This window comes from Embiotoca jacksoni, unplaced genomic scaffold (assembly GCF_022577435.1).
Source record: "Embiotoca jacksoni isolate LCO1_2020_lvr unplaced genomic scaffold, fEmbJac1.0.p SCAF_26, whole genome shotgun sequence".
Taxonomy (NCBI): domain Eukaryota; kingdom Metazoa; phylum Chordata; class Actinopteri; family Embiotocidae; genus Embiotoca; species Embiotoca jacksoni.
In genome coordinates this window covers 5,255,007-5,266,319 of record NW_027185377.1, presented here as the reverse complement: position 1 = coordinate 5,266,319, position 11,313 = coordinate 5,255,007, and the positions used below count along the sequence as shown (strand labels likewise).

General features: G+C 45.3%; 1 protein-coding gene across 1 annotated transcript in view; it reads right to left on the bottom strand.

Annotated features, from left to right (window-relative positions):
* Window positions 1-1,111, bottom strand: part of tha1 (threonine aldolase 1) — a 2,791-nt gene extending 1,680 nt beyond the window's left edge. The window contains exons 1-3 of the mRNA XM_069160279.1: window positions 705-1,111; window positions 145-228; window positions 1-51 (exon numbers count right to left, since the gene is read on the bottom strand). The exon at window positions 1-51 is cut by the window's left edge and continues 38 nt beyond it. Of these exons, the coding sequence (XP_069016380.1) occupies window positions 1-51; window positions 145-228; window positions 705-1,014 (445 nt within the window). The 5' untranslated portion in view covers window positions 1,015-1,111. The remainder of the gene's footprint in view (window positions 52-144; window positions 229-704) is intronic.
* Between the last annotated feature and the right edge of the window lie 10,202 nt (window positions 1,112-11,313).

Here is an 11,313-nt window from a genome sequence, read left to right as displayed (position 1 = left end):
ACAGGTCGCCCGCGATCATCTCGTCGCCGCGCTCCCTGCAGTGCACCATCACTGCGTGGTGTGAAACGCACGCTCGCTTACCACCGTCCTGGCCTCACAGACATCGATTCAGACTCTTGTCAATAAAAAAAAAGCACGGCTCACCTGCGATGAGGTTGCTCATGGTTCCCGAGGGGACGAACAGGGCGGCCTCCATGCCAAACAAATCAGCCGCCATTTTCTGTAACTCTGCACAAGTCAGTCAAATACTGTAAGTTGTAGAAAGTGCTAGTCGAGGGTCAAAGGTCAGAAGGTGATATATGAATGTAAAGCCAACATAAAGCCCTTTGTTGTAATCAGAAACTCATGGTGGCAAATTCTTGAGTCTCCTTTAAAATTATAATCTAGTATATTATGTAATTAAGAAGCAATTATCTACCGAATTACTCTGCATCAGAGTTAATAACATTATGCAGGTGCATTTAGAGACTATGATATACTCTTTCAATAATAATTGAATCAGAAAATCCCCATTGTCATATTATAATATTCTGCTTCTGAATAATTTATGTATTTCAATGCATTTCAATCCAACCACCTTTACAGTCTTTGATTCAGAGTTCTTACATTTCACCCCTGGTGTGTTCACTGTTGTTTTAACTTTTCTGTGTTTTTCTATCACTCCACAGTTAAATATAAAGTTTCAGCATCTCTTCGGCTCTAACCGTTCACCGTCGGGTCCTCTCCCATCACGTCATCTCCAACCTTGGCCTCCGCCATTGCCTGACGCATCGCCGGACCGGGCTTGGTCACGGTGTCGCTGCGGAGGTCCACCACCCGGACGCGGGCGGCCTCGCCCGGCCCGGGGTGCCTGGCTTTCCCGGCGTTGTAGTAGCCCCGCGTGGAGCTCCGTCCCAAGGCGGCGGCGACGGCGGCGGCGGCTGCATCTCGCGCACGCAGCGGTTTACCTGAAGCGACGACGCCGTGGTTCAGAAATGTGAACAAAACCCTGCAGGAAAATGTTTTCAACGACATGACGGTCCTCTTTTAATCATCTCCATCGCAGGTGTTACGATATTGAACCTTGAATCGTTGTTATCGATAATCATTGACTGCAAGGGAAAGTTAATGGATGACCTATCGGCACATCGACATGCACGGAGCAGTGAGCACCTCAAGGTGGCGCCAATATCCCAACAAAGCTAATTCATCTGTGAACACTGGCATGCACACGGTGAGCAAAATTCATCTCAGAACCTAACTGGTAACATAATCCAAAGAATTATAATCTCCCTATTTATATATTTACATAGAAAATGACGGGGTTTTTACATTGTTTTTTTTTAAGAGGCACTGGTCATTTACGAGGCCGCAGTTACGCCCGTGGTGTTGTACTGGACTGAGTTACATTCAGAAACTTCAAATCCATTTGATTTATGTAGAATATTTAAAAGTTGCAGAACATCAAACAAATTTAAAAACAACCAGAATCGAAACATTTAACACACCTTTAAAGACAATAGGAACAAAATTAAAAAAAGCAAAATCAATATTAAGACAAAACAACACCAGGATAAACATGAGCTGTAAATAACACTCATGAAAATTCAAGTTAAATACGGTCTGATCTGGAAACGCTAATAAAAAAAAAAATTACATTATACATTATATGCTTCACAAAAATGACATTTATATGCAGATTATTGTAGATGATATCATCGGCTACTGTTTTGCTGGTAATTCTATTGCGTCGACTCCCTGCACGTTCAGAGATCACTTTGCAGTATTTGAAGCACATCTATGAAAACAGAGACCGTCTTTTTCATGTGTTCACTCTGTTGACACCAGCACACTTGACCTTCAACGACACGGTCAATGTTTTCCGCAATTATCCTCGTATCAGAGTATGTCACGTCTCACGTGGGGGACGTGTTGGATTTGAGCACATTTGTACCCGTGTAACTCGAACCACGTCTCTGCTGCTGTCTGCTTCCCGTGTTTCGACGTGTTTACACGACGTTGTACTCACGAACGCTCTGACACGGCGGTGACACCTCCAGATTCCTCAGGGGTCACAGACCTGCTTTGGGCCTGACCTTTACACCCCCCCCCCCCCTACACACACACACACACACACACACACACACACACACACACACACACACACCCACCACCGAGCCGTAAAGCTAATTCTGACTGCGGGCTCTCCCATCGTTCACTCAGCTTTTTCTGCAGGGAGCCCTGGAGGAGGTGAAAGCCACCACACACACACACACACACACACACACACGCATGGCACAATGAGGCTGTGTTGGCATCCAGCACGATCCTCTATTTATTTTTTTATTTTTTTTATCAGAATTAAAGCCCCAGCTCCCTCGTGTCCTGGGGACTAAGTCAATATTTGGAGGTGAAAGGCTTGTGGGAAATTCTCCAACCGTGGATTGAGGTAGGCGACGAGGGAGGTGCACTCAGGACAAAACAACTCTCTCCTCCCTGTGACACTCACTTTTTCTCTCTGCACTACAACTGCTACTGCTGCATTCATATCAGAAGCACTGCAACCCCACCTCCCCCTCCACACACACACACACACACACACACACACACACACACACACACAACCACCCCCCCCCTCCTACCACGCACACACACATTCCCCACTCACAAGCACACCCTTGTCCTCTCATCAGATTTCAATCACTTGATAAAAGTCCCAGTGTGTGTTATCAGGACCGCATCGCAGTGTAGTTAAAGTTGATACTGCCGGTAACAGAGCCAGGGTTTATGATCCATAACAAGTCATCATTAAAAGTCATTAGCAAACATCGGCGTCGTAAAAAGGCCACAGTCAGTCTCGAGAGCCCCGCGAGAGCTGTGAACAGACGGAGATAAAGATGCATCGGGACGGGGCGGCGGTGCAGAGCTGTGATAAGACGAGGGCAGAGGGAGCAGGAGTTTTTTACGGGATCCCTGCTGGCATTGAGCTTCGTATAACCTCACGTGTTTTTCTTTTTTTTTTTTTTTTTTTTTTTTTTGCCTGTGTGTGTGTGTGCGTGTGCGCGCTCCGTGTCTTTTGCTTGTGTTTTGTTTCTCTCAAATGCCTTCCAGCATTCCTTGCCTGCGCGCGGCGGGCAGAGTGGTGTTTTGGAGAAAATATTGAATTAGAGAAAAAGAGGCAGAGAGGGAGAAATGAAGGAGAGGGAGAAATATTGACTCCTTCTGGGAAGGAGCGAGACGGCAACGCCTTTCCAATAACCATAAACCCACTGGGCTGAAAATAGACGGGGCCGAATGAATAAACGAATGTGTTCATCCCACATGAGCTCTTCTCTTTCACGGACGGAGAGGAATGGAGGTGACCCCCCCCCCCCCCCCTATCTACCCCCACCTTTTTTTTTTTCTTCCTCCTCCTCCTCCTCTCCCTCTTTCTCTCTCCTCTTTCACTGAGGCCATCATTTCTTCACCATGACGAGAGATATTAACCGGAACAAAACAGGTGTTTATGGGAAGCCTTCCCTCAAATGAGGTTTTTCATGAACCCGCATGAGGACGCACACACACAAACACACAAACACACGCACACACACACACACACACACACACACACACACTTCTCTGTGCAGCGTAAAGGTGTCGACATCAGTGCCTGTGAAACATGAGTAACATCTGTTTCACATTTCACACTATTCCCCCCCTTCATGTCATGGGCCATGTGGATATGCTTTACTTCACCATCACACACACACACACACACACACACACACACACACACACACACACACACACACACACACACACTTGTGTTTCCATCACTTTCAAGGACATTACTTTGGCTTACTTTTATTTCCTGGAGACTTACTACAACCAGTACTCACCTAATCCTCACATTAACCCGTATTACCGTAACCTTAACCAGGTCGCCACTCTCAGGTTTATTAGGGCACGAGCACCATAGTGTGAAAGCCCTATTGTTATCCAAGCGATTATTATGATTCTCTGTAAACTGCATTTTTGGAGGCTTTATCATACTCAAAAACTCATGAAAGTTGGTACACGCATCTCTCCCAGCGACAGATTTAATATTTTAGTGGAGTCGTGAGTGGGCGTGGCCAAATGGCTCGCGATCGCCCCCTAAAACAGATGCAAAACTTTTTCAATTTCTCCAAACGTTTCAACTTCACTAAAAGTTGAATCACCATCAACAGGTGGAATCTGAACCATTAATAGCAACCTTGGATTTGTACATGCAGTACTAACCAAAAGTCAACAACAATACAAAACTAATTTTTTTTGTTTTAAATTGTATATAGGTCTATATACCTATATACAGCAGCATACATATATATACAAATAAATACCTATATACAAATTCATTTGTATACAGTTTGAGACAAGCTGAACCAGGATTTGTTTTTCCATTGTGCACTTCAGTAGTGTGACTGTGTAAACACATTCATGTCCCCACAACATAATGCAAGTACACGCACACACACAATGGTGTAAGACTCTCTGTTCTACTTGAATGGTTGGCAGTCCTCTGTGCTTGTGCTTCTCAGCTCCTTAAAGGGTCAGTTTACCCAATTTATTTCAGGTAAACGGACCCTTTATAGGTAGATTATATCTAGTGATGATAATCTTCTCCTGCTTCTCCTCACTCGACTAAAGAGGAGCAGATTTTGGTTCGTCGTGCCGAATCTGTTTTCAACCCAACCGACCACATCCCAAAAAGTATTGTCATATCACACCATGGCTGTGTCTCAAATTGCATACTTCCCTAAAGTACACTCACATCGAACTTACTTGTGCCGTATGTAAATCTGGACAGGGTCGTGTTGTCAAATTATGCACTCTCCTCTTCCAAAAAAGACTGGAAGCAGAGATTTTTCTCCCATTTCACCACGAGAACATTTGTGAGATCAGTCGGTGATGTTACGCGATAAGATCTGGCTCGAACTGGGTCCCGAAGGCGTCGGATGGGCTGCAGGTCAAATTCTCGCGCACCAAAACTTAGACCTCAGTGTGCATGTGGGCACTGTATGTGTTGAAACCCTCCCCGGACTGTTACCACAACACCGACAGCACGATATTATCTGAAATATGATTGTCCGCTGAAGCAATAACATTTCCAATCATTGGGCCTGAGGGGTCTAACCCAAACAACAGACAGGGGCTTCTGCATGCTTTTGGCCGTATTGTTTACTTTTGGGTGTATTTGCTAAGTTTTGAGTTGCCCCTCTGTCTCCACCCCAAGTTCTACGGAGGCGAATGGAATTTAGTTTGTGGTTGAAAAATGACATTTGAAAAACTCAAACTGAATCACTTGTTTCCACAGAGCTTGCTGTGAACAGTTTTCATTGGAGCCGCTTTCTAGACCCAAATAGTCCCAAAGAAAACCCTTGACAGCGAAGTCCGTGGATTATAGCGACCAGAAAATTGCTTCTGGAAAGACACAAAAAAGGACTTTTAAATGCTTTGAGAGCTCAAACTAAATTTCATTCTCATTTATTGTAGCCTCGCACTCAAGAGGCTGATATCTCTGCACAGAAATGATCTGCGGGTTGTGATGGTGGAGAAGGTCTTTTGGCGGAACAGTCTCTTTATGCATTGTCCTGCAGCCAGTTTGAGACAAGCTGAACCAGACCATCAAGATTTCCCGCCGTAGTAATCAGCTGCAACCACTGTCACTCATTCATCTCATCATTCATTCATCCACCCGCTGACTCCTCTCAGTCAGTAATTTCTCATTTTGTTCATTCAGCTGTAATTATAGACCCTGACCAGCCTGTACATTTTCATTTCCGAGAACTATCTCTTCTCTTTTTTTTATTTTTTTTTTTTTTTTTTTTTTTTTTTTTTTTTACCTCCCTCTGCTGCATGCATTTACCAAACCTGCACTTCACCCTCACAGTGATCCTGTCACCCTCCTGACCCTCTTCTCACTCTTTTCATCCTCCTTTCCCACATTGCCCACTTCTCTTTCTCTCTTCTCTCTCTTTCTCTCTTTCTCTCTTTCTCTCTTTCTCTCTTTCTCTCTGGGAAATCATGTGACTTCTCTGAAGCAGAGCCCTATAAACCAGCGGTACTTGGGGGGGCTCAGTGTCTATACAGCGCTCTGATTGGCTCTTGCATTCAGACACTGCACACTGCTGGGCGAACACACACACACACACACACACACACACACTGCCGACCCCCTGTTTCCTTCTTTCAGGAACAAATGTGATCCTTCGCATTAAAAAACAGAGAGAAGGGGGGGGGTCATGAGCGAGAACAGTGTGTGTGTGTGTGTGTGTGTGTGTGTGTGTGTGTGTGTGTGTGTGTGTGTGTGTGTGTGTGTGTGTGTGTTCCTTTTGCAGTTAAATGAGTATCCAAATAGAGAAGTGGTTATTGGCCTTTAATGAGGGGGTTGTTCTCACAAGGTGAAATCAAGTAAGCACAAACACACACTGAAGGCTGAGCAGGACCATTTGTTCTACGTCGGGGGATGCGATGCACGCTGTTGCAGGCCAATAGCTGAATGGATTGGATTCAGAGAGCTCAGCTTTGGGGCTCGGTTAATCCAATTGGATCCCTTTTGAGACGAAACAGAGGGGCCTGTCAGCTATTGGCAGAAAAGTGCCACTGTTCATATTCAAAATCTCCCGTTCGGATTGAAGGCTTCTGCCGGGTTTAATTTGCAGTAAAAACCCTGTAAAATCTGGTGTATAATTTGAAACAAACCCCAGAAAGTTGTTTTGGTCTTAACTCATCCCGAGATCCACAGTTTTTATCTGACACTGATGTTCCAGCTGGCGCTGTGAGACTAGCTGCAGGGAGGCAAAAAGACGGTTTCTGATTTTATCCCGTGTGGAAACCGCAGCGGAGAGTCTTGATAGAGAAACGCCAACGGAGATTCTTCGATGTCTGTCGCCTCTTGAGAGTGACACTGACACTTTCCCTGCTGCTGTCAGTTCATCCACCCAGCAGTAATGTTGACTTAGATAAACTGTGTGTGTTATACAGACTGACTGTGTGCTGGCAGGCGGGCAGAAGTGGGAAAAACTACTGCGAGTAGTCATAGAAGTAAGTGCAGCTATTTTACATTAATTCAGATGGAAATGTATTTTTTGGCCTCAGCAGCAGCGCGGCTGTAGGGACGGCAGTGATGGCTGGTCGGTCCACAGATGTAGCTTCAGATTGATTCAACAGCTATTGAATGGACCTCCATGATCCCCAGAGAATTCATCTTAATTACTTTGGTGAGCCAACGCCTGCCTTTTCTTGTACCAGCAGCATGTCTCATTCATCCTGTGACGTACATTATGTCTGCGTTTATGAAATAAATTAGCACACGTTTTTGTGCAGCTGTTCGTATTCCTTAAGAAGATGAATCCCAACCACCCTGGTGATCCCACTTTTCTGAGAGAGCACACTCGCTGACTTTACTTTATGCAGAGCAGGTCAACAGGCAACGTAATGGAGACCCGTGAAATGTCTCAGAAAGTCTACGGTAATGACACACTGAGCCAGGTGAGGTGGTTTGATTGAAATTCGTATTTCAAGAGGGGTGAAATGTCACTGTCCAAGAACCAAGGTGCATCAGGTCCATAGCGACCAGGTGGGGTTTTCTTTGACATTCACAGGGTTGCGCAGCATGACTTCGCCTCTCAGGGTCCGACCGTCAACATCGAGTTCTACCGTGACTCTCTGAAGGTGTCTGAAGAAAAACATTCAGTACAAACAACCTGAACTGCGACACAACGGCATTTTGGTTCTCCAACACGACAATGCGCCCACTCACAATCACAGCTTGTTGAAAACCGCAACGACACAATCATCACGCTCCACTGCCTCTAATTGCCGGATTTAGCTCTCTGACAAAGCGTTCCGTTTCCACAAAATTAAACTCAAAATTTGATGTGCAATTGTTACTCAAGTTTCATGACCGTGGGAAATTGCCCAAAAAAAAAACATCCTCCTGCCTCGTGCACATCACTGTGCTGCACTTGCGGTTTTCAGACAGGAGCTGTTTTCAAGGGAAATAGGAATAAAATCCCACTATAGACGATCTGCTCAGCATCAAATGGAGTCAGACGTAGTTAGATAGGGACTAACCGGTGAACACAGTGCAGCATTCAGCAGCCGAAGAGCCACGTATTTCCAAAGACCAAGAGACCAAAAACAGAGCAAAAAGAGTCCGATTATCGGATTTCCATTCATCAGTTGGACACAAACAAAACTTGAGGTTTTCATTTGATGGCAAAAAACTGAATTCCGCTCTTTATTTACAATGAATATTTCTGCACATATTTCTTTCAGTAAGTGTTAACTACCACCACAGTTAATCTGTGAATGCACGGGTTTTATTTGTAAGGGAGAATCTTTTCATTGTAGCCCTGCAGCCTTTTCTTGAAGGATTCGAGAGTGTAGGTCGCTCACAGGCGTTGCCATTCATCCACGACTAAAAAACCCCTTACTCACCACATATGTATGTGCATATGGTAGCGCTTGAACTCGCGTGCGTGTCTGCCACAGTCTCAAGTTCAAATATTATGCAGTCCCGTTTGCTGGCTGAAGGGACACAGTGACACCTGAGAGTGTTAGAGGGTTTGGTCAGAGTCCACGCTGTTACAGTAAGCCATTTGGCATCTGAGCTTCTCTGCCGCTACGCTTGTGCAGCTGTGAATGGAGAGCAGAAAAAAAAAAGAAAAGAAAAACAAAAAACCCTCCTCGATAAAACAATGCAACTGTGTCTATTACAACATGCCTCGCAACTGCCTTTTACAAACTCCTCTGTACCTTTTCGGGTCATCCAAGTTGGTTTCTATTTGTACTCGCAGCCAGTAAGTGCGTCGGCACACCCATGTGCGTCGGTCTGTCCAGGTGTTACGGGAAAACCATTTAAGTGATGATTTACGTGAAAATAAAGTTAGTCACAATGAGTGCTGCGGAATGTGTGTGTGAGTGTGTGTGAATGTGTGTGTGTGAGTGTGTGTGAGTGTGTGTGTGAGTGTGTGTGAGTGTGTGTGTGAGTGTGTGTGTGTGAGTGTGTGTGAGTGTGTGTGTGAGTGTGTGTGTGTGAGTGTGTGTGAGTGTGTGTGTGAGTGTGTGTGTGAGTGTGTGTGTGCAGAGGGGGGGATGGTGGATAGTCAACTTAGAAAAACATTGTGGTTTGGGTGTGTGTGTGTGTGTGTGTGTGTGTGTGTGTCTCTGCATATGTGTCACAATGAGCTGGTCAGCGAGTACAAGTCAAGACCGCATGTGTCTTCACAGTGTTTGTGCACACACGCACACACGCACACACACACACACACACACACATGCAACGCACAGACACATACATGCAGACATTGTTTTCGAGTGCATTTGCCCGTCTGCATGTTTCCCATATGGTTTTTATTGATCCGTGTCCCTGTTATACCCCTTCTGCTCCCTCTCCTCCTCTCTTGTCTGTCTGTGTGCGCTGATGGTGAAGGAATGATGGAATGCTGGAGGGTAAATCTCTGGTTTCCTGGAAGCTGGTCTAGCTTTATCAGAAGCGGCTGTGACAATACTCGAGCTGATGGGCCAACCGAACGTCTTTCCTATAAGCGCCGATCAGCCAACAAAAAGCCTTCCTGGAAGGAATAATCAGCAAACCGGAGGCCCTTCCTGGAAGCCCACTGTGGACTGTAAGTTGCAGGGCATATTCCTCACCCTTTAATATTCTTTCCACCTTCGAGGTTTGACATGGCTGACACTGGCAAGAGCTCAGAAATGGAATTAAACACACAAAGAGCTGCTGATAAGAGAATTTAATTAATCAAACTGGCCGACTTTTAAAACATTCTTCCCCCCTTGTCCTACTTTTGCTTGTGCTGCATAAAAACACGCCGTTAAAGCTACAAGAGGCGGCGCCCAAAACTTCGGTGTGAATGTTTTGATTGTTGAAAAAAAAAAAAAAAAATTACAAAAAATAACTACAGCGTGCTCGGTTGTTTGAGAGCCGGGTGTTGTGCTTGGCCGGGGTCTCTGTTGACAACCGTTGAGCCGGACACAGCAAGTCATAACCCGAAAAAATGAATCACGGTGGAAAGACTTTTCTGTGAGTGTGTGAGATTCAGCGAGGAGCGAAGAAAGGATACAGGCAAAATATTCCAGCCCCACTCACCAGGCAACTATGGGGGAACATAGCATGAGTCACAGCGAGCTGAGCTGGCTTATTTAGACAATGTGTTTGTGTGTAAAACTGGATTATTCTGGATGGATTTTGGGAAGAAGGCTCACTCATTTCTGTTTGTCTCTTCATCTACGTCATCCTTGTCTGCAAGTGCCCACTGCATTTTCCTCTCATAAACAAATAGTGTCATACACACACACACACACACACGTTCAAACAGCAACATTAGACACACATTTTTCCTGTAAGTGTCATAGCAAAATAAGGAACCATGGGACAATGAATCATTGTAATTACCTGAACTGAGGTAAGCTATAAAAACAGTTATTAAACGTTATCCTCTTGTTCTCTCAGATAAATCACGGGCTGGCTCACATCCACAGGTGTGTGGATGTGTGGCAAAAGGTGTATTATTGTCACTAACTCAGTTTAACATTCCTGATTTATTTAATTTTAAACCTGAATTTGATGCCCTTTCTGATAATTTTGCTTTCTTTTTTTCCCCCCAGTCTCGTCTCTTCAGGACTCCCGTTTATAACACACAGACACTCTCTTACATAAAGACACCTCATTCACTCCTTCTCGTACACACTCTAACACCAGGCAAGCCGTAAAAACTCAACTCAATTAAAGTGCCTCTTTCCTGGAAGCCTGCCTCAGACAGAGCACAAGGTATGCAGGGAATGGGAACCGTGTGTGTGTGTGTGTGTGTGTGTGTGTGTGTGTGTGTGTGTGTGTGTGTGTGTGTGTGCGTGATATAGAAATGAAGAAACTCACCCCTTGCTCAATTTTACCAACAGCACTATAAGCTTGACCGACCACTTACGCTCGTACACACTCTCGGCATCGGCTGCACACTAAAACCACAGGCCGTCATAAATCTCCTCCACGTGGGCCCTTTCACCTATTTGACCTCTCACACACACACACATATATATATACACATCTATCTATCCACACACACTCCCCCAGAGGACACCATCCTCTCTCAGCCCCCTCAGGCAGGATGTATAAAACCCCTGCTGCATTCCTTTCCAGTTAGGTCCGGCCCAAAGTCGGCTTCCTAAACAGTAACTGCTGTGTCAAAAGCGTGTGTGCATACGTGCGACTGCGTTCACCTTAAACGCCGTGTCGATTCTGGGAATCCCTTTGTTCGTGCGCAGCGTGCACGTCAGCACCAACAGCCCTCCACA